This window comes from Apiotrichum porosum (assembly GCF_003942205.1).
Source record: "Apiotrichum porosum strain DSM 27194 chromosome Unknown scaffold_16, whole genome shotgun sequence".
In the NCBI taxonomy this organism is placed as follows: Eukaryota; Fungi; Basidiomycota; class Tremellomycetes; order Trichosporonales; family Trichosporonaceae; genus Apiotrichum; species Apiotrichum porosum.
Window position 1 is genome coordinate 363,798 of NW_021167123.1, and position 19,323 is coordinate 383,120.

General features: G+C 59.6%; 7 protein-coding genes and 5 non-coding genes across 12 annotated transcripts; 6 read left to right on the forward strand and 6 right to left on the reverse strand.

The window, feature by feature from the left end:
* Positions 1–498: 498 nt before the first annotated feature.
* On the forward strand, positions 499–1,646 carry EHS24_003449 (uncharacterized protein; the record flags this gene model as incomplete). The annotated part of the gene is made up of 2 exons (XM_028619128.1): positions 499–704; positions 755–1,646. 2 exons carry the CDS (start codon positions 499–501, stop codon positions 1,644–1,646), a joined length of 1,098 nt encoding a protein of 365 aa, XP_028472624.1.
* A 1,497-nt stretch (positions 1,647–3,143) lies between these two features.
* EHS24_003450 lies at positions 3,144–3,227 on the forward strand. The gene has a single exon. It is a non-coding gene; the product is annotated as a tRNA-Lys (tRNA).
* A 676-nt stretch (positions 3,228–3,903) lies between these two features.
* Positions 3,904–5,181, forward strand: EHS24_003451 (uncharacterized protein; the record flags this gene model as incomplete). Its single annotated transcript, XM_028619129.1, has 2 exons — positions 3,904–3,970; positions 4,040–5,181. 2 exons carry the CDS (start codon positions 3,904–3,906, stop codon positions 5,179–5,181), a joined length of 1,209 nt encoding a protein of 402 aa, XP_028472625.1.
* A 432-nt stretch (positions 5,182–5,613) lies between these two features.
* EHS24_003452 (uncharacterized protein) lies at positions 5,614–6,522 on the forward strand (the record flags this gene model as incomplete). Its single annotated transcript, XM_028619130.1, has 1 exon — positions 5,614–6,522. The coding sequence occupies one exon, from the start codon at positions 5,614–5,616 to the stop codon at positions 6,520–6,522; it is 909 nt and encodes a 302-aa protein (XP_028472626.1).
* Positions 6,523–6,852: 330 nt separating this feature from the next.
* EHS24_003453 (uncharacterized protein) lies at positions 6,853–8,683 on the reverse strand (the record flags this gene model as incomplete). Its single annotated transcript, XM_028619131.1, has 3 exons — positions 6,853–7,101; positions 7,149–8,035; positions 8,083–8,683. The coding sequence occupies 3 exons, from the start codon at positions 8,681–8,683 to the stop codon at positions 6,853–6,855; spliced, it is 1,737 nt and encodes a 578-aa protein (XP_028472627.1).
* A 336-nt stretch (positions 8,684–9,019) lies between these two features.
* SFH5 (Non-classical phosphatidylinositol transfer protein (PITP)) lies at positions 9,020–10,558 on the reverse strand (the record flags this gene model as incomplete). The annotated part of the gene is made up of 2 exons (XM_028619132.1): positions 9,020–9,461; positions 9,507–10,558. 2 exons carry the CDS (start codon positions 10,556–10,558, stop codon positions 9,020–9,022), a joined length of 1,494 nt encoding a protein of 497 aa, XP_028472628.1.
* Positions 10,559–12,093: 1,535 nt separating this feature from the next.
* EHS24_003455 lies at positions 12,094–12,199 on the reverse strand. Its single transcript has one exon. It is a non-coding gene; the product is annotated as a tRNA-Cys (tRNA).
* A 460-nt stretch (positions 12,200–12,659) lies between these two features.
* EHS24_003456 lies at positions 12,660–12,778 on the forward strand. Its single transcript has one exon. It is a non-coding gene; the product is annotated as a tRNA-Phe (tRNA).
* Positions 12,779–12,929: 151 nt separating this feature from the next.
* Positions 12,930–13,022, forward strand: EHS24_003457. The gene has a single exon. It is a non-coding gene; the product is annotated as a tRNA-Ser (tRNA).
* A 219-nt stretch (positions 13,023–13,241) lies between these two features.
* Positions 13,242–13,355, reverse strand: EHS24_003458. Its single transcript has one exon. It is a non-coding gene; the product is annotated as a tRNA-Leu (tRNA).
* Positions 13,356–14,346: 991 nt separating this feature from the next.
* On the reverse strand, positions 14,347–15,933 carry EHS24_003459 (uncharacterized protein; the record flags this gene model as incomplete). The annotated part of the gene is made up of 2 exons (XM_028619133.1): positions 14,347–14,504; positions 14,580–15,933. 2 exons carry the CDS (start codon positions 15,931–15,933, stop codon positions 14,347–14,349), a joined length of 1,512 nt encoding a protein of 503 aa, XP_028472629.1.
* A 412-nt stretch (positions 15,934–16,345) lies between these two features.
* On the reverse strand, positions 16,346–17,773 carry MRS3/4 (Fe(2+) transporter; the record flags this gene model as incomplete). Its single annotated transcript, XM_028619134.1, has 3 exons — positions 16,346–16,395; positions 16,532–17,360; positions 17,588–17,773. The coding sequence occupies 3 exons, from the start codon at positions 17,771–17,773 to the stop codon at positions 16,346–16,348; spliced, it is 1,065 nt and encodes a 354-aa protein (XP_028472630.1).
* Positions 17,774–19,323: the final 1,550 nt, after the last annotated feature.

Below are 19,323 nucleotides of genomic sequence, written 5' to 3' on the forward strand. Positions count from 1 at the left end.
AGAAGAGGTTAATCTGCGATCTGTGAAGCCGAGAGTACCGAGAGGAGGACTAATGCGCTCGATAGGGCAGTTGTGGGCACGAATTATGACCGAGAGCTTTTGCAAGGCGAGAGTAGTTAATTGCAGAATGTGTATGCATGTGTGCATTTGCGCAGCCAAGGTAGCGGTTTATGTATGCTCGCTGCCACAGACGGCTGAATACGACTGAAATGGCCCACGGCTGTGGTCGAGATCTGAGATCTACATTCCGCGATGATGCGCTGCACGTCCACCGCTCTCTTCGTATGCTGTTGAAGGCCCCGTGGCCTCGATCTCGTCCGCACAGCTTCCCAGAATCACAGCATACGGGTAACACGGTTGACGGACCGGGTCTGCGCTCTGTTTCTCGCTCCGTACCCCTCAGCCCAGTTCTCACTCAGCTCAATCGGATGGCAACAACATTTGCATACTGAACCTCTCTCTCATCCACACTCATCTCGTCTTCACAGCAGACTCAGCATGTTGCCCAACGGTCTACGCTTCTTGGTTGACTGTGTGCATCGGCGCACCGCTCTCGCCAGCGTGACTGAAGGGCATAGCCACGCTGTCGCCCAGATGCACGCGCGTGACCAAGGGCTGTCGATGAGTTTGCCATCCGACGTCTACACGTGTGGTAACGCAACAACCACCTACACCTGGTCGGGAGGTCGCCCACCCTATAGCGTGTGAGGCGTTCTGGAAGTTTCTTGCGAAAGGTGCCTGACACTTTCATCAGAGCATTAGTTCAACCCAGCAATCCAGACAACGTGATCAAAGTACTGGGCACCAACTTGACGGCCACCTCGTTGAGCTATGCGTACCCTGTCACATCTGAGAGCTACGAGGTCCTACTCGAGGTGTCCTGCACGAACGACCACCTCTACACTCAAAGCTTCATCGTCCACCCTTGTTCGGACAAGCCCTCCAGCGCCGCTACCATCACAATTGCCGTCGTCTGCGCCTTGTTTGGCTTGGCTTTCCTGTGTTTCGTGGCCGAATTTATCATTCGTCGCAACAGACGGAAAAGAAAGTCTCGAGCGAACCTGTTCAGCATCGATACCGAGTTCGACGTCAATGGCAAGGACGACCATGTTGGTTGGAGGGCCTACGAGTCTGCATACGAGCACTCGCCATACTTCCGATCACCTGAAATGAGCCAAGCACCGCTCCTCGCCACCCGCGCCCGGGATAGCGACGGCTCCATTGGGGGAGATCTGGCTGCGTCCTCCACTGCATCCTTGGATCTGTCGCTGAGTCCTCTTTCGACCTACCAGTGGAGCTTGCATGAAGGACGATACCCTCCAAGCCTCCTGCAAAGTCCTCGCAGCTCCGTCAACGTCATTCCAGCCGACAAGAGGTGGTCCCTTACCCCATCCGTGTCCATTACAGACTCGGAGACCATTACTGCGTCCAGCTCCAGTACCCTCCATCCTGTCATTTCGCTGCCAGACGACGACACAGGTCCCATCGACGCCGATGAGAGCATACTGCCTCCGCACTACAACCCCGAATGGGAACGGGAAGCGATTGCAGCTGGATACGCGCCCTGCTCGAACGATTGGAAAGAGGCCGAGAGTGAATATATCCGTACCTATATGGCGCTGCACCCTCAGGACAGGCCTGAGTAGTAATGTCAAGAATAGTCAACCTTCTTCCCACTGTTCCGCTTGGTACTCGAGGCCCAGATTGTCCGAGACGGTCCCCACTGGCCACTGGCAAACATTGCGTCACCATTCCACAGGGTGGGTGGTGCTGGAATGGCCGGAACATGAGAAATTCTGTAGTATTGGATTGCTGGAACCCATGTCATAGACATTGCGAGGCGGTAACAAAATGTGAACGGTTACTGGCCGCAGGTCACAGGACAGTTAAAGAGTCAAGAGTCAAGGACGAACGTTCGCCATCAGTTCTTCATGTCGAAGTAATGCTTCCTGTGGTGAGATTACATTTTTGATAATCCCCCCCCTGGCAATGGCAGTGGGATGTATACCAAGGTGGCGGCGCGTGACAGTTACAGTGGCAGAGATAGAGCTCCTTCGTAGGGATATGAGGTTGCCCAGAAGTTACTGATGGCTTAGTGCGATGTTATCCCCGATGTCGACTGCGTTTGTGCACAGGGAGCCACGGCCTTGGCAACACAGCTTTCACACACCTGCCACAAACTTGCCACAAGCCAGCAACCCTTGCCTTTATGCGGAGCACACCTCTTACTGGTGACACTACCACTTGTCAGCCGTACCGGCCGAATACCCACATTTCAAGTTGTGCACAACTCACAGCGGCCGACGATTCCAGGCTCTTGGCATCAACCTGCCACAGAACCTCTGACTGGTGTTGCTGCTCACAAACTAAACGCTGAAACGGCTTTCAGACACGCAGCAGTGAAAGCAGTGTCCATCCGGCCGATGCAATGCACTAGATGGAAGATGGCAATGGCGTAAGAAATGTGTCGTTATGAGCAAGCACAAGGTGGACGGCCGACGGCGCTTAAGCACCAGCCAATGCCAAGCAGCCACGCCACTCCGTTGCTCTTTGCCCCGTTACTTATTTGCTCTGTTGGCTCGGTATCCTCGGTGTCCATTGCGTTTCCCAGATATATGCCTTGACTGTACCTGCTTGGTGTTCTTGGATGCTCGCACCTTCGGTACCAAGTCGAGCTGCCCATGGCTCACTGGTTGGTTTCCTACGACAGGACTCCGAAGGCTGGTGGGGTACAGATTCGGCCGACGATTAGATTGCCGATGTGGTCGTGTCCCGAAGCGCTAACGCGGTGGCAGAGAGGTACAAGGAGGACTGTAGTAGGTGGACGGTAATTCACTTATTCCATTGCATTGGTCATGGTCTATGAAGCGGAGCCGAAAGCAATAACCACGAGGGAACAGGCAGTGCCAAGTGCCCCCTTCGTGGTCGTTCGGCAACTTGCCGTGTGGGTCTCGGGTCTCCTTTGCTTTGAACCACTATTTGTACCCACATCCCAGTCTCCAACATCCAGCCATTCTAAGTGAGGTTTATCCTTCGCTGAAACCCTCACGTCAACAGAGGCTAAAGGTGGCCGCAACCGTGATGCTTTCCTGAAAAGAAGGGCGACCGATCGACACAACAGTACCAACGCCACAAACATCGAAGCCTGGTTATATCAGTCGGTAGATAGTTTGACTCTTATTACTTAAGACATCAAAATGTCATGGGTTCGAGCCCCATACTAGGCTTCAGCATCCTCAAGCAGTCGCTTGAGCGTTCTCTTTTGGCCTCCTTGGGTTTAGGACGATGTAGAGAAGCGGAAGAGTGATGAATGTGGGCGTTGGAGTGGTCGCGTGACCGGTAAAGTCGCGCATGTTGTCATGCCCGCGTGAGTGTCCGTGTCCCCAGCCTCCCTGTTGATACCTCAGGAGGGGGCTCAACTGCTGACATGTAGACCCACTGTCTCCTGCTTGGAGTTTCTATCACAGTCTCCCAATGTCGAGGCGCGATGCACCTCGATACCTCGCCAGATATACAAAAAGCGCCGATCGCAGGATCGCAGGACGAAGCCCCCGGCCGTGCGCGTACCGACGCCTCTCCCCCCACGGGGCACCTTTTGGGGGGCAATGGATGTCGAGAGAAAAGAGTGCCTGTTGTTGCTGCTCCTCGCGGCTGCTGCTCACGACTGCACGACCAGGTTTGTGCCACATGCATAAAGGTGTACGACGGCCGAGCCTGTGCTGGCTCCCACGATTGCCACTTGCCACTCGGCGTGGAGGCCTTTGGAGTTGCCGGGGGGACTGAGACAAACTCGCGTAAACATGCGGCTGCTGATTCGATGGGCCGCCGACGCGCCTCTAGCGTCATCGACACCATCGACCCCCGTCGCCAACCATCTTGCAAACACCCACTCCACAACCAACAATGGGCCACTCCGCCAAGTACTTTGCAGCGCTCACCGCCGTGTCCGCGGCCGTCATATACGGATCATGTGAGTGTTCCGAGACACGCATGCTCTGCGTCCCCATCCACACAACGCGCGTGTACTGATCGATGCCAGCCCTGTCCGCGGCCGCGTTCTCCTCCCCCCTTCTCTATCCTCCTGCGTGCCTCGCGCAACCACTCAGTGTGATCTACCCCATCGCGCCCGCGTTCAATGACTTTATCTGCTTGCTCAACACCTTCTTCATCGCGGGCACCGCGACACCCGCGGGCAAGGCGTTCCTCGACTACTTTGGTGGCCTGTTCGTCCCTGCCGTCCTCGTCGCAGTGTACGAAGGGTTCAGGCCCAGCTCTCGCCGCTCGGCGTCGTCAAAGGCCTACGGCAACGCCGAGGGCTTTGGCATGCACCTGGGCCTCGCACAGCTGTCCACGTTTGCCATCACTGTCGGCCAGGTGTTCATGGCTGGCGTCGCCCTCCCACTGTACTATGCGTTTGTGTCGGCGTCCACCCCCAACCGCTGGAGGCACCACCACCACAAGAAGGACCTGGGAGACGACGTGTTCCTCCCCAAGGAGCTGCGAGAGGACCAAAGCGAGCCACACAAGCACTCGGTCCAGTACAATGCCAACATTCCTCGCTCGTCGTTTGTCTACACGACCCTCATCTCCACCATTGTCGGCATGGTCCTCCCCTCGTTGTACATGTCGACTGCTCCCCCCGAGCTCAAGTATGACGCCCTCACCATCTTCCACCCGTTCCCGGTCTACATGCTCCTGATCAACATTGTGCTCCCTCCCCTCCTGCGCAGGTCGTTTACCAGCGTCAACCCCATGCGCGGCATCTACCTCATTGCCGCCCTCGGTATTGCCGCGTCCCTCAAGTCGCAGTACCAGCTCTTCACGCAGCACGCCACCGTGCCCATCACGGACGTGTTCATGCTCAACGCGAACCGCGATTTCCTCAATAACGTCGAGGCTCTCGGCGAGTCTTGCCATTTGCTCTTCATCCTCGACTTTGTGTTTGTGGCCCTCGCGACTGGTTCCAAGGTCGTCCTCGCGCTCGCCCGCCGTGCCCGCTCTGGCACTGTCGGCCGTATCACCTACACGATCATTCTCCTCGCTGGTGCCTGTGTCGTCGGCCCCGGAGCTGCCATCATGGTCATGTGGGCGTACAGCGAGCGCGAGGCGCTGCGCCATGCTCAAGAGTACACCGATGCCAAGAAGGCAACGGAAGGCGGCAGTAAGAAGAAGACCAAGTGAACGGTGGATGTGTGGAGCAGGAGCTGGAAAGGTGGAGGCGGGGCCGCGGCCAATCGCGGTTGTGTCGTGGGGTGCGGAATGGAATGAGGTGTAGCAAGACAAAGGAAAGCAGAACGCAGCAAGCCAAGCGCAACAGACTCGAAAGCATGAACAATGCCAGTTACATCGTCCCATGTACAGGTACACAGAAGAAACATATGCGCAAATGTAAAAGCATCACCCAATCGCAGATGGACTGGACTGGTTTTGAGTTCGACTCGATTGGATCGGTCGGTGTCCTTAGCGACCGGAATGGTCACGTCAGAGCCGTAGTCTGTACATCCGTAAATGGCTTCTTTTTCTCCATCGCAACATCTTCTTTCCACATCTGCTCACCACCCACCACCACATCCCCCGCTCCCCCCATCCCTCTCCCCCATCCTCCCCCCGACCATGTCCGGCTCCGCCTCCGAGTCGCGCCAAGCCCGCGCTGCACGCATCGCCAAGCTCCACCTCGACACCAACCACCCCCAGCACATGGCCATCCAGTCCATCCAGACGACCTACCGCCTGCGACTCGTCGACGCATGGCGCCTGGAGCCCGGCATGCGTGTCCTTGAGCTCGGCTGCGGACAGGGCGACATGACCACCGTCCTCGCCGACGAGGTGGGGCCTACCGGCCACGTCCTCGCCACCGACCCCGCGGGCGGCGACTATGGCGCGCCCGTCACGCTCGGCGAGGCGACCGCACACGTCAAGGCCGGCCCGCTGGGCGACCGCATCGACTTCAAGCTCAACTTTGACCTCGACACGGCCGAGTTCCCGACCGGCAAGGACGCGCAGTTTGACGCCGTCGTCCTCGCCCACTGTACGTGGTACTTTGCGTCCAGCGAGGCCATTGCGCACGCGCTCGCGCGCGTCCGGCCGTGGATCAAGGAGGGCGGCAAGCTGTGTCTCGCCGAGTGGGACCTCGAGCCGACCGAGCCGCGCGCACACCTCCCGCACCTCCTCTCGGTGCTCGTGCAGGGCCAGCTCGTCGCGGCGGGGCTGGAAGGCAGCGGAAACGTGCGCACGCCCCTGTCCCGCGCGGCCATGATGGCCCTCGTCGCCGAGGCGGGCTGGACAGGCAGCGGCGGCAGGAAGCTCGCGCCCAAGATTGTCGACACGGCAGGCATGCAGGACGGCGAGTGGGAGCTGCATTCGGCGCGCCACGCGCTCGCCGAGGCCCGCAAGCAAAACCTCCCGCGCAAAGTGCTCGACCTGGCCGCCAGCCAGATCGACGTCATGGACAGCGTAAAGGCCGCAAAGGTCAACCTCGCGCTCCCGGCATATGCCGTCGTCGGCTACGTCAAGGGCGAGTAGACAAAAAAAGGTCGTAATCGTACTAGATGTTCAACGCGTCAAAAGTACTAGATGGTCGCTCATTCGCGTCAACCAAAAACAATGTCGACAACACGGCACTTAGAGTCAGCCCGTGGCCATTGGGGGTGGAGTGTCCCAAAGCGAGGGCTCAACCCGCCGAGTGGGACAGGGAGTATCAACTGTCAATGCATAACATGTATCTTTCATGCGTCAGTGGTGTGTGTAGGCGCTAGAAGGTTGCAAACAGTGCACAGACATCAATGTGCATAGTGTACAGTAAAGGCAACGAAAAATGATATCCACCTCCCAGCTCCCTCCCGCCATCTGTTCTCATGGCGAGCTGGGCTCCATCTTGACCAGGCCGCGCTCCATCTTGACCCGCCTGTCAATGACGGCCTGGGCGCGCTCGCGGTCGCCGGGCGTCTCGCCGCCGTTGATGAAGAGCTCCTCGAGCAGGCGGTCAATGTCGGGCGTGACGACGTAGCCCTTGTGGATCTCGCCGAGGACGGTGGTGCTCTTGGCCTTGGCGTCCATGTGGACGAGCTGCTGCAGGAAAGTGGTCGGGACTCCGGGGGTGACCTACGGGATGTCAGCTAAGATACAAACCCCTTAGCTGTCAGACTCACGTTCATGACGATACCGCCGTTGCCCTCGCCCATGACGAGCTTGACCTTGCCGCTCTTCATGACGCACAGGGTACCGATACGGCCCTCGGGAGGCGGGGCGACGGCGCCGCTCTTGCGGCGGCCGCGGAGGGTGGCCGGGGTAGGCTTGACCTCCTCGGGACCGCCATCGGCAGTGGCGTCGACGGGGGCGCGAGACACAAACTTGGGCAACTGCGAGGGGAACTGGAAGGTGAAGAGCTTGTCCTCGGGGTTATCCAGGCCGTCGACAAAGACGAAATCACCCTCCATGTCCTCCTCTTCCTCTTCACTCTCACTCTCCGAGAGGTTGACGGCGTGCGCGGCATTGACCTCCTCCGTCTCGGGGGTAGTGTCGCCCGTAGTGCCGACAGTACCGGTCGTGGCGGCGCGCACACGACGGCCAGCCTCGTCGCGGTCGTCCTGCTCGTCGGCTGGGATCATCGAGTCGCCTACACGGCCGAGCGGGGCGGGCACACCCGCGTTCGGGTCCGGAAGGATCGCAGTGGGGCGGGACGGCGAGATGGGCTCGGCCTTGACGTTGACGTTGTTGAGTTCGGCAAGCGACTGACCACGGTTACCGGCAGCAGCCAGCGCAGCGGCGCGAGCAGCGCGCTCGGCCTTTTTCCTGCGCTTCATATCCTTGAGCTTGGCCTTCTCCATCTCCTTGGCCTTGGCCTTGCCGCCGTCCAGGTCACGGTCACGGTAGATCGAGGTCGGGGCCGATTCTGACAGACCCGAGACAGCCTCGATATCAATCACACCACCGGCATGGCCGCCGTCCTCGTTGTCCGAGTACACCTCGATGCTCGACGGGTCGGCACCGTAGCCGGTACGCGGTGGGGGAGGGGGCGCAACGACGCGGCGAGAGGCTGGGACGTCAGCGGAAATCGTACTGATAACAGACGGCGCTACTTACAGGTTGCACGGTTACCACCAAAGGGACCAGCCGCGACGGTCTGGTTGAAGCTCTGCTGGGTGTTGCTGCGTCCAGGAGCGCCAGCCGCTCCGCCACGGCCGCGGGCGCCGCGAGCGCGAGCCGATGGACGACCACGGATAGCAGCAGTCGACGCTGACGATGATGGCTCAGCCTTAACCTCGACGTCCATCTGCGTAGCAGCGCGACGGATGGGCATCTTGGGCTTGAACTTCATCTTGGTCACGGCTTCGCCGCCGGCCGGAGGTGGTGCAGTACCGCTTCGGTCGCTGCCGGCGGTGGTGGAGCGCGAGATGGCCATGGGGGCTGAAGAGGGGCCCGCGGGAGCCGCTCGTGTAGCTGCGGGCTTGGATTCGGCGGCGGCGGTGGGGGCAGGAGCAGGAGCAGGGGTGTCGACGTCCATTGCATCGCCAGGTGCGCGCGAACCGAGGTCGAGCCGGGTACGGGAGGTCGAGGGCTCGGGAGCAGCTCCCTCAGTGGCCTCGGCACCTTCGGCAGCGGGGACAGCGGCAGCAGCGACAAGGGTGGCCTTGGGACGATTCCCAGGCATGCGGGGAAGGCGCGGCTTGACGTCGAGCGGCATGTTTGTTTTGAATGAGTGGATGGTACTACAGAAACGAGCGCGAGAACACAAAATATGGTGATGCAACCAGGACATTTAGTCCCGCCTGTGGAAAGATTCCCACGGTGGTTTGAACATTTACGTAATTATTGGTTACCCGTGCGAAAAGGACCTCTGCTGTTTGTTGCCTTGCAAACGATTCCCTCCAGCTAGCGCTCGACGTCTGCTACGGCGCCTTCGTTGCGTAGTCGCAGGTCTCAGAGCTGCATAATGGTATGATAAATATGGACAATTATACCGTCTAACAATATTAACATGCGGGTCCTCACGCTTTCCCAGCAAGCGTTTTCAACTGCTTCAGAGAGCCACATTGGCCTGCTGCTCGAGCTCAGCGAGCTCGGGGCCAGTACCGCCAAAGCGTGGGGGCACGTCGGCCTTCTCGCCGAGCTCGGCAGCCGTGTTGGTGGGGTACGAGATGACGACAAACTTGCGGGCAGTCTCGGCGCTGACAAAGACGCGGACCGCGGTCATGACCCACGACATGAGGAGGGGCACGCCGACAAAGAGCTTGCGGGAGAGAGTCTCGGGGTAGTTCTTGCTCATGAGGTCGATGGTAGCCTTGGATGCGGCCTTGACGCGCGGGTCCATGCGGAGGAACGAGACGCCAGTGTACACGTGAACCTGGGCAAGGCGGTGGGGGTCCTCGCCCTGGCCCAAGTCCGGGATGGGCACAGTGGTAGTGGCGAGGTTGAGGTGCGCGAGGGCACGCTCCATGAGTCCAACGCGCCAGCGGAGGAAGCTGCCAGTCAGTACGAGTTGCTTGCAGCAGGGGTGCTCAACTCACACAGGAAGATCGCCAAACGTTTCACCAAGGTCCTTGACGGCGCCGTACACGTTCCAGGTAACGACCTCGGTGCGGCCCTGCTCCGAGTGCAGATGGGTCACATAGCCGAGACCCTCAAAGTTGGGGCCAAAGTCCTCAGCGGGCTCGCCCTTGTCGAGACCAAAATCCTTGCGCCACTTGAGCGTCGCCTCGAGGTTCTTAGCCGCCTCATCGCCGTTGTTCTCCACCGAGCGGAGGAACTTTTGGAGGATGAGCAGCGTCGAGAAGGCAGGAGGGGAAGCAGCAGAAAGAGTCACGCCCCAAATCTTGTCGTGCTCAGCGGCCTCGAGGATCTGGGGGAGGCGTGCGTGGAACTGGAGCAGAGCGTGGTCCTCGGAGAGAGGAGGCCAGCCGGTGGTCGACTCGGTGGCAACGGCAGCAGGGGTTTCGGGGAGCGCCTTGGGGTCCTCGGTCTCAACAGTGGGTTCAACGGACTTGACCTCGGACGTAGGCTCAACAGCGGGCTCGGTAGTAGGCTCAGCAGCGGGCTCAGTTGTGGCCTCCACGGGTGGTTCGACGGCGCGCTCAGCGGCGGGCTCAGCAGTAGCCTCCGCAGTGGGCTCGACGGTGGGCTCGATGGTGGACTCGGCAGCAGGCGCAACGGTAGGCTCGACGGTGGGCTCAGCCGTGAGCTCGGTAGCGTCCTCCACGACGGGCTCGGCGGTGGGCTCGACGGAAGGCTCGGCGGCGGGCTCGATCGCCGCGACAGCCTTGGCCTCCACGACGTCTGCAGGAGCCTGAGCCTGAGCCTCAGTCACACTCTCCTCCTGCACAACAGGGACGGCAGGGGAAGCGTCAACGAGCTCGGACGCAGGGGCCTCCTCGACCTCGGCAGCCTTCTTGATGGGCTCGGACACGTCGGCCGTGGGAAGCTCTGGCTCGGCGGCGGGTTGTTCCGGGGCGGTTTCGGCGGCGACGGTGGCGGCCTCGACCGGAGCCTCGATGGAGACAGCTGCCGGGGTCTCAACGGTCTCAGCGACGGCGGGAACGGGGGTGGGAGTGGGGTCGGACATGGGTGATGGAGTAGTTTGAGGTGGATGGAACAATGATGAGAACGCGAACAAGGGGTCCGGTTTTGGGTCGCCTGTAAAATGCGCCGCGCCGCCAGCGCCGCCCGCGCTTCGGTTGCCGATTTCAGGCTTTTGACGTTTTGGCGGCAAAAGGCCAAAAGGCCTTTATCAGATACCAGAAAACCCTATTCTGCGAGACACGTGGCGACGGAATGTTCGTTCGGCTGGTGCAAGGATCGAGTCACAACGTCACAAAAACGGGCAGACACAAAGGGACACGGGACGCCTAGCTCTGCTTGCCGCTGGACGCACATGCATGTCCTCTGAAGAACAAGTCAGAGAACGCCATGGTGCAGCACAGATCCCAGAATACTGTGTCAGCGCACACCCACACACGGCTCGACGACTCGCCCCCCAGCCTGACCGCGCCAAGCCGCCTTGCGCAGTAGACCGCGCCCTGGCGAAAAACGCGTCGGGCACTGTCGGGCCATTGTGTCCCATCCGCCCCACCCCGTCGTCGGACTGTGGCACCACGGTCCGAGCGCACAGCTTCCGCACCGTCTGCAAACGTTGTGCCAATATGCACTCACTTGCGATGCCATTTGGCCATTTGACGGGGCTCTTTCGCGTCCACCTTCTGTTCAGGCACTGTTGTTGCCCGCTAAGCTTTCACAGCTCGCGCTGTGCGGGCGTTGGTTCCTCCGGGAGCTCGACTTGGGTGCAGTCTGCACACCTCCAGTTATGCTCCCAGGCCTCACGTATACCCTTCTATTTGCCGCTGGCTCAACGTGAAGGCGTACAGTGCGTTTCGCGGTTCCTGTTTGCGCATACAATATGTACTGCTGTGCCTTGAGGTGGTGTGGTGCACGAAAGACGAAAGATGTTTGTGTCCACCGACATTGTCGTTCCCTCCCGCTTCCAAACACCTACCCTCCTGCGTGCGTGAATGGGCCTGTTTCTTTACACTGCAGCCAGCACTTGAAGCCGCGCCTCTTATGTCCTCGAATCATGGACTACAGCACAGAGTGCACGCGGAAAACGCCCGCGGACCCACTGTCGGGAAGGAAGTCCAGTAAGTGCCATGGAATTGGTGGACAACAAACCACAGCTGCGCGGCACTTCTGGGAGCACCTTTCCATAGGCACTTATGTGAGCTGAACCCCAGTGATTGTGTCATATCAGCATGCTACATGGTGCGCCCGCTTGTCTGTAGGCCACATGAGGAGGACGCGGTGATTATTCCGACTTTCGGATATTTGCCGTGTCAGTCGACAATCCAATCCAATGTGACTCCCCCCATGAGAGATACCTGGCTTGCTGACGTCTAGTAACGGGACTGCTATGTGAGTGGTCAAAATAACAGAGAGAGTACCGGCCCAAGCATCGGTCAATAGCAACAAAATCGGTGAATTTTCGAGTGTGGCACTTTTTTTCCGCACCACCGTTCTCGCTCTTCCGTCGATCCGTCGACTGTTTCTCATCCACCAACAAGCAAAAACGAAGCCGCTCTTCAACGTCAGACGTACTCAGAAGCTTGCAGTGAGTTCCCGGGATCGAACCGGGGACCTAAAGATGATTACCAACTGTCCTCGGATGGACCGAGGTGGTTGCAATCTTTCGCAACTACCGCTGTGCTAAACCCACGACCATGTCCTTGCTCGCCACAGCAAGGTTTTGGGCTTACAGGACTCAGAAAGCATTCATACGGAACTGGGTCTATCGCAACTATGAACAGTGGCTCTTGGAAAGCCCGCACGGTCCGCTCCTGACTGCCAAGAGGCGTGCGTGACCTGGAGGTCAATGCTCCCGAGGATTCTTCCACCCTGCCTCCTTGACAAACGTTTCCTCAGTCACGAGCGTGCAATGGCGGAGCCCACTGGATGTGTTTGCGTCTCCGAGGCAGCTGGTTATCTAGTGGGCCAACCTGTATGAATTTCACCACGGCCACGCGTCATTGAACCGCCGGCTGACCGAGGCGGCAGCAAGTGGCACGGGTGACGTGTCCCACCGACCCTCTGCCCGCGGCGTCACGTTAAAACACTCACCTCTGGAAGCCGCCGGCTATTCAAGTCATGGTCCAAGCCAACGTCCTCCTTTCGTATTCGGAGACATAGCTCAGCTGGGAGAGCGAGCGACTGAAGTTCAGTCATCAGCCGGGCGTGGATCGAAGGGTTCATTTCGGGTGTCATCGCTAGGTCGGGTGTTCAATCCACTCTGGCTCCAAAATACAGGCGTATCTCTTCAGAGACACCTCCCTTTTTGACCGTTCTCCCAGTCCTAGCTTGCCTGGGTTCTCAGGATGACCGTTTCGCACTCCATTGGTCGGGAAATTCGGACGGCGGAGAAAAGCGGCCCAGAATGTCTTTGAACAGTTGGCGCTGTCCCGTAGTGGTTATCGGGTTACCTTGCTATGTGTCATGACAGGTAATGTGCTATGCACTCGAGAGTTCGAATCTCTCCAGCGTCGTGCGTGAGCGTGAGAGCGCGATCACCAGTTCCTTTTGCCAGTCTCAAGATGAGAAGCGGGGTGTTTCAAAACTGCCCGACTGGATAAATACCAAAAATTCAGAAAAATAGTTTTTTGTTCAGTCACTCTTATCCTGCGACACCAGCAGTATCGTATCAGCCGCGCCGCGGCCTCAAGAGGCCAAAAGGTAGACTTGGGAGGTAACTGAATCCTCTGTTCTGACAAGAGTGGGATTTGAACCCACGCCCGAAGACTGCGAAGCGAACGACCTTCCTCGTGGATGAGGAGGCAGTCACCTGAACACAGCGCCTTAGACCACTCGGCCATCTTGCCTCGTACGTTGTGCTGATGCGTGGGCAGCCCAGGAGCCTTGGACGACGACGTCGAAGTCTTGCGAGGAAGTGGTCGCAAAAAAGCTGACAAAGGAAGTTGACAAAGGTGGGTACATGATTTTTGGTCAGTTCTTCGTCTCGTTCCAATCAAGCAGGCTCCCCCTTGAGTGCATATTGGGTTCGGCACGCGAGCGGTGGTTATTATTGTCTCTGATACCGTAGAATGGAGATCCAGGGGGGGTGTTCGAGAACCCGTGTGTGGCCGGGTATCGCAGAGCAAGCGTTTCCGCGACCCCGTGGCACATTAAATCTGCGAGATCTGTGCCTTTCACCGTTGAAGAACATTCTCCATGTGTGGTAGACACAGCCACAGCAACGTTCTGTTCCGGGTCATGTTTGCAGCGAGAACGAGGGACAAGCCTGAACCAGTGGCGCCGTGGTGAGGTAGGGCGTCGAGGTCAGGCCACATCCCCACATCCAAGAAACCTCCATCCAGTGGCCACAGCTTGAGAGTGGTTGGCGTGGAGACAGTCTCTCTGGCCTCAGCAACCCAATCTGTGACACTGCTGTAATTCATCCGCAGTGTGGACACTGTTGCCAATCGCGGTCATGCCGCAAAGTACCCCCCAACAGAGATGGTACACGGAAGCGGTGGGGACGCCAGTGGGTCCAACACGTCCACGTTCACCGTGTACGCGGTCATGCAGGCAGTACGCAAACGCACATGCAAAACGCAAAGGCGAACGACGATTGTTTCCTGGTTGTTGCTCTTTAACGCATTGTCACGAGACCACGTCTTCGCCATACCCCAGCGACCCAGCCCATATGTGCCTCTAAAGCCAAATACTGTTGTTACATGACAAGGGTACTCTACACAGGCCAGCCAGCCTTGATGTTTTGGGTTGCAGTGTTGTTGCAGTGTTTTTGTTCCATCTATAAAGAAGCCCCATCGCGCTCCTTCGCCACCCTCGTCCTCGTCCTCGTCCTAGGTCCTAGTCCTGGGAAGCCTGCGTGGCGCCAGCGGTGGCCGGCTTGAACTGGCCAAACCCGCGGGCCTCGTACAGCAGGTCGGTGCGGATGACGAGCTTGCCGCCGTTGGCGCCGACGGCCGAGCCCTCGTGCAGGAGGGAGCCCTGTGTGTCGCCGTGGGCTGCGTCAAAAAGTCAGCAACAGACACTCCAAGCGTCGTTCCCTTTTCCCTTTTCCCTTTCCCTCTCCCACTCACGGAAACACAGGACCGAGCCCTGGATTGGCCGCACGCTCGTGGCGTCCATGACGCCCATCTCGTTGCTGGGCAAGAAGAACGTCGTGCAGCCTGTGTCCTCTGGAATGTCGCTGTTGAGGTACACGAGCAGCGTGTAGCGGCTCCAGAGGGGGTCGTCGGCGGGCTGCGAGTCGTGCATGTACTCGCCCGTCTCGGGATGCAGGCCTGCGGCGGGCCACGCGCCGTCAATGTGCGGGCGGTACAGCTGGTTTTCAGTGTACTCGTACACGCGGAAGCGGCCGTTGATGCCGCGGACTTTACCGCCGCCGACGCCGCCGTGGACGGGTGCAGAGGCGGGCACAAAGGGGACGATCTGCGAGTAGAAATGGTCCAAGAAGTGGGTGTCTGCGAGCCACAAAAAGTTGCGTGCGAGGATGGACGTCTTCATGAGTGCCGAACCCTCTGCAGCCTGGTCGCGCTCAAAGCCGTGTGCGCTCGCGGCCTGGATGATCTGCAGACACTCGTCGGGCGTGAACACGTCGAGAACCTGGAACGCGCCCGGAACGCCGGGGACGGGGACCTTGGTAGGTGCGCGCCGGGACGCGGCCGGGGTCAGGCGGATGGTGCCGGGCTCGCTGGTCCACACGGTCGAGTCGTAGACGTTGGGCGGGCGGCGGTCGGCCCCACGCACAAAGTTGGCCACACGGAAGCCCGGGTATGGCTTCTGCGCCTCGGTGCCCGCGGGCCCAAAGAGGGTCTTGTTCTGCATACGGTCCCAGATGGCGACCTCGTCCGGGTGGTCCTCGCCACGGGTGCGTGCGCGCCAGACACGCACTTTACGCACATGGTCGCGGGCGTCGGACGACTCGCCGGGCAGGTCTGCGTTGCCGGCCTCGCCCATGTTGGCGATACGCAGGATCATGTCGAGACACCTCAGCGCCTCGGGGTCGCCTGGCGACCCGTCGGCGCCGCTCGTAGCGTCGCACTCGCGCACCCAGCGCTGCAGGGCGCCGAGCTTGGGCGGCATCCGGCGCGTATACATTTCAAACAGCAGGACGAGCGCGTCGGTGAAGCGGTAGTCCTTGAGTGCGGCGGTGATGCGGGATGTGAGCGACGAGCCGAGCGTCGCGCCCTCGACCAGAACCTTGTGCAGGTCGTACACGCCGCGCTTGACGTCCTTCATCTCCTTGTCGGCCAGAAGCTCGGGGTTCTCAGCCAGCGTACGCATGACGAGGATGGCGGCCTCAATCTCCTCGGGAAGGAGGAGCGAGTCGGTCGACTCGGCAGGGGTGAGGGGCTCAGCGACCACGACGGCCACAGGCTTGCCGTTGTTCTGGCGCTTGCGCTTTTTGGCTTGCTCCGCACGCTTGCCCATGGTTGTATTTTTTTTTAGAGAGTGAGTTGAGACGGAGTGAGAAACGACACAAGATTGTTTTGTCGGAATGCGACGGGTCTTCCGAGAGTGGAGTAGCCGCCGGCGGCACCAAAATGTTCGGGTGGCCACTCTATGCAGTGGTCGCGATTATGCAGGACGGTTGCTATTATGCCGTGTGCATTGCCTACAAGCCCCGTAATGTGGGTATCCTTCTGCTGACTGCTATGAAAATATGAAGAGGGCGAGATACCGGGACATGAGCGCGGGCGCCGATAGAGTAACAAACTTCTTTCAAAACGAGAAGCGACTCGGTTGTTGTGCGCGGCGCCGCGCTCCCCAGCCCCGCCGTCGCAGAAGGTTGTGGTTGTGGGCGTGCCACACCGTCCGGCGGCGCTGCTGACTACTCTAAACTCTAGACCATTGCGCCAGTCTCGGGGAGGGCACCCTGGCGAATGAGGACCTCTGTGGATGTTGTTAGCAAAAAGGTAATAAGAAGGGTGTGATGGAACATTTCGGAAATGACGTGGGTGGTGCCTCGTCGCGCTAAACTCGCCCGGTGTCCGCGTATGCGAATGTCCGATCCCGCGGTAAAACTCACTGAAGAACTCGTAGGACATCCACGAGATGGCCGTGCTGGGGGCAACGGTGAGGACACGGGGGACCATGCCGCGCCTGAGGCCCTTCCAGCCGTCGCGCTCGACAATGATACGAAGGGCCTCGCCCATGCCGCGGGCGTTGCGTATCCTGAGGTCCTCTGACGTGCCACGGGTCTGGAGGAGGGTCTTTGCGACGTCCAGCGGGGTGGTGACTGCGGCGGCAAGACCACCAGCGATACCACCGGCGGTGACGTGGGTAAGGGGGGAGTATGATCCGGATGGGTTGAGGAAGCTCTTGAGAGACTCGTAGGCCGTAAACTGAACGGCGGTGAAGGGCACGCTCATCGTAAGGGTCGTGGGGTAAGAAACGTAAAAGGCGGCGAGACCCTCGGTGCCGTAGACCTTGCGGGCACAGTCCATGACGCTCGCGTATGGTGAGCCGCGGATCTGCATGCGCTGCTTGATGACATCGAACGGGTTCATGAGGGCGTCCGAGGTGACCGTAGCACTCGCTCCTGCCAATGCGGTGCCGCCCACACCCTTCCAGCCGTCCTCGCGACCGCCGGCAATCTCGCGCACAAACTCGTACATGCCGAAATGGGCAGCATGTGCGGGGCCGGCGCCAAGAATCACGGACGGGACACCACGCCACAGGGAGCGGATGCCCTCGCCGAGACGCACACTGCGCAGGTGCTGGGCAAAAGTCGTCAACGGCGCAGGTCCACGGGCAGCGGCAGTGCCGTCGCCGACCGCGACGAGCGACGGCAACACCTGCATGCGCGTCTTGATCGAGTCGACGGGGAAGATGGCGGCATGCTCTGAAATACCAGCCTAAGAGGACGTCAGCTGTCTTGCTGCTTCTTTTTTTTTGAATCTGATAGGGGCTATCGCCGTATGGGTGCGGGATGCGCAGTTCGGTCATCGGTGTGAAGCCGGCGCAATGCCTATCCGGAATGCCGCGGCGAGCGACAACGACGGAGCCGCCGCGCACACCGAGGATGGTGCGAGACTCGCTGCATCCCACAGTCCGCGCGCAAGAAAGATATCCCGATACGTACCATGGCGCCGGCCATCATGTTGACGCCCCAGCCGTAGCCGACGGGGAGCGATTCGTAGTCGTGCTCGTCATCTTCGGCGTCGATGGGGGTGTGCGCCTGCTCGAGGTGGACGCTGTGGGGGTGGGCGTGGATACGCGGAGAGTCGGACATGGTGGGAGAAAGGGGTGCAAAGTGGGGGCTGGACATTGTCAGGACAGGTTCTGATGTGGTGGTGGTGGTGGGGTGGTGGTGTGATGAAATGGGATGGGATGAGGAGCATCGACCAAGGTGACTGTTAAAAAAAAGTCGTGGGCAGGCCGACCCAGTTATCTGACAAGAGAAATCACAGCCGCCTGCTGTGCGCGCTGGCTCTGTCGCCTGGGTGCGACTTTTCTACTCGAGCCGACAAGTCCGAGCAGTTGGGATACAACAGAGGCATTTTGGCGCCCGGCTGTACTGCGACGTCGGCCGATCTGCTGGGTGACTCACATGGTGGACAGACGCAGCTCGTGCAGACAAGAATGCCAGAAGGGGTAAAAAGAATGGCTTTTGGACGACGACGAGGGTGGGGATGGGGTCCTCTAGTCGCGGTGGGTGCGTGAGCGCGCTGAACGGAGGGGCGGGGGTTTGGAGGGGGAAAAGGGTTGGAGAGAGATGGTTATGGAGGAAAAGAAAGTGTGTTGACTTTTGGAATGGCCCGCCTGGCTGGCTGCGAGAGCCTGGCTGCGAGCAGAGACGACTGGTGTGTGTGCGCACGCCTACAAGCGTACAAGCGCGTGCCGGTGGACCACAGCGTACAGTGGTGGACGGAACCTTTTTCTTCTCAGCTTTCGGTGCCCGTCCGGCGCCCAGACAGGCCACACGGGCATTTCGCTGACTATTAGCATCCGTTGGCCCTGTCGGTTACTGTCCGTGTAAGGGTGGTGCTCCTGCCTCCGGGCGTCTCGGCCGTCGAGTGCCGTGTCTGTTTCTAATGGTCTAATGGTCCTCTCGCCTTGAATCTCTAATAAGCCCTAATGCAGCAGCGGCCCAGACATACAGACCACGGGCACAAGACCACTTTCACGGCACACAAGCGAGGGGCAAGCGCAGCGCGGAGAACGTGTGTCCTGGGAGATTTTTTCCGCGTATCTGATATGGAGATAACACCTCTGCCCCCATTTCTCCAACTCCCAACCGCCGGCCACGGGGGGGTGGTGGTGGGGGGGGGGGGTGGACCAAAAAAAAAGAAACCGCAGCGTTGGCAGGCGGCACACTGGTACACAGTGGTACACTGGCCCACTGGTACGCTGGCCACTGACCACTGGCCACTGACCGGCTGACCCTCTCCCGATAGCGCCGACACGCGCTCGACAGAGTCTGATGCTGTTGCTCTTGTCCATTCCTCTCGACGCAGTGGAGACCTCGGCAGCACACGCAGATCACGGATCCAAGGGTGGCAATACGTGCATACGTGTTGTTTACTCAGCATGCTCAGCACCGCCCAGCACACGTGAGCCTTTGACCGAAACATGCTAAACCACTGGCCACTGGCCACTGGGCGCTTCGGCGCGTATCCCGATAACAGTAACAGCAGCCGTCAATCGGTCGCTGTACGCGCTGTCACTCTTGCCACCCACCCTTGTCGCCACTCACCCACGCACACCTGCCGTCTACTCACTCGTCGTCATGCATTGCACAATTGTACATCACAACTTGACCTTTTAGTGCCACCCCACCCCCCCCTCTTTGCGCCTGTTTGCCACCAGTGGCCACCT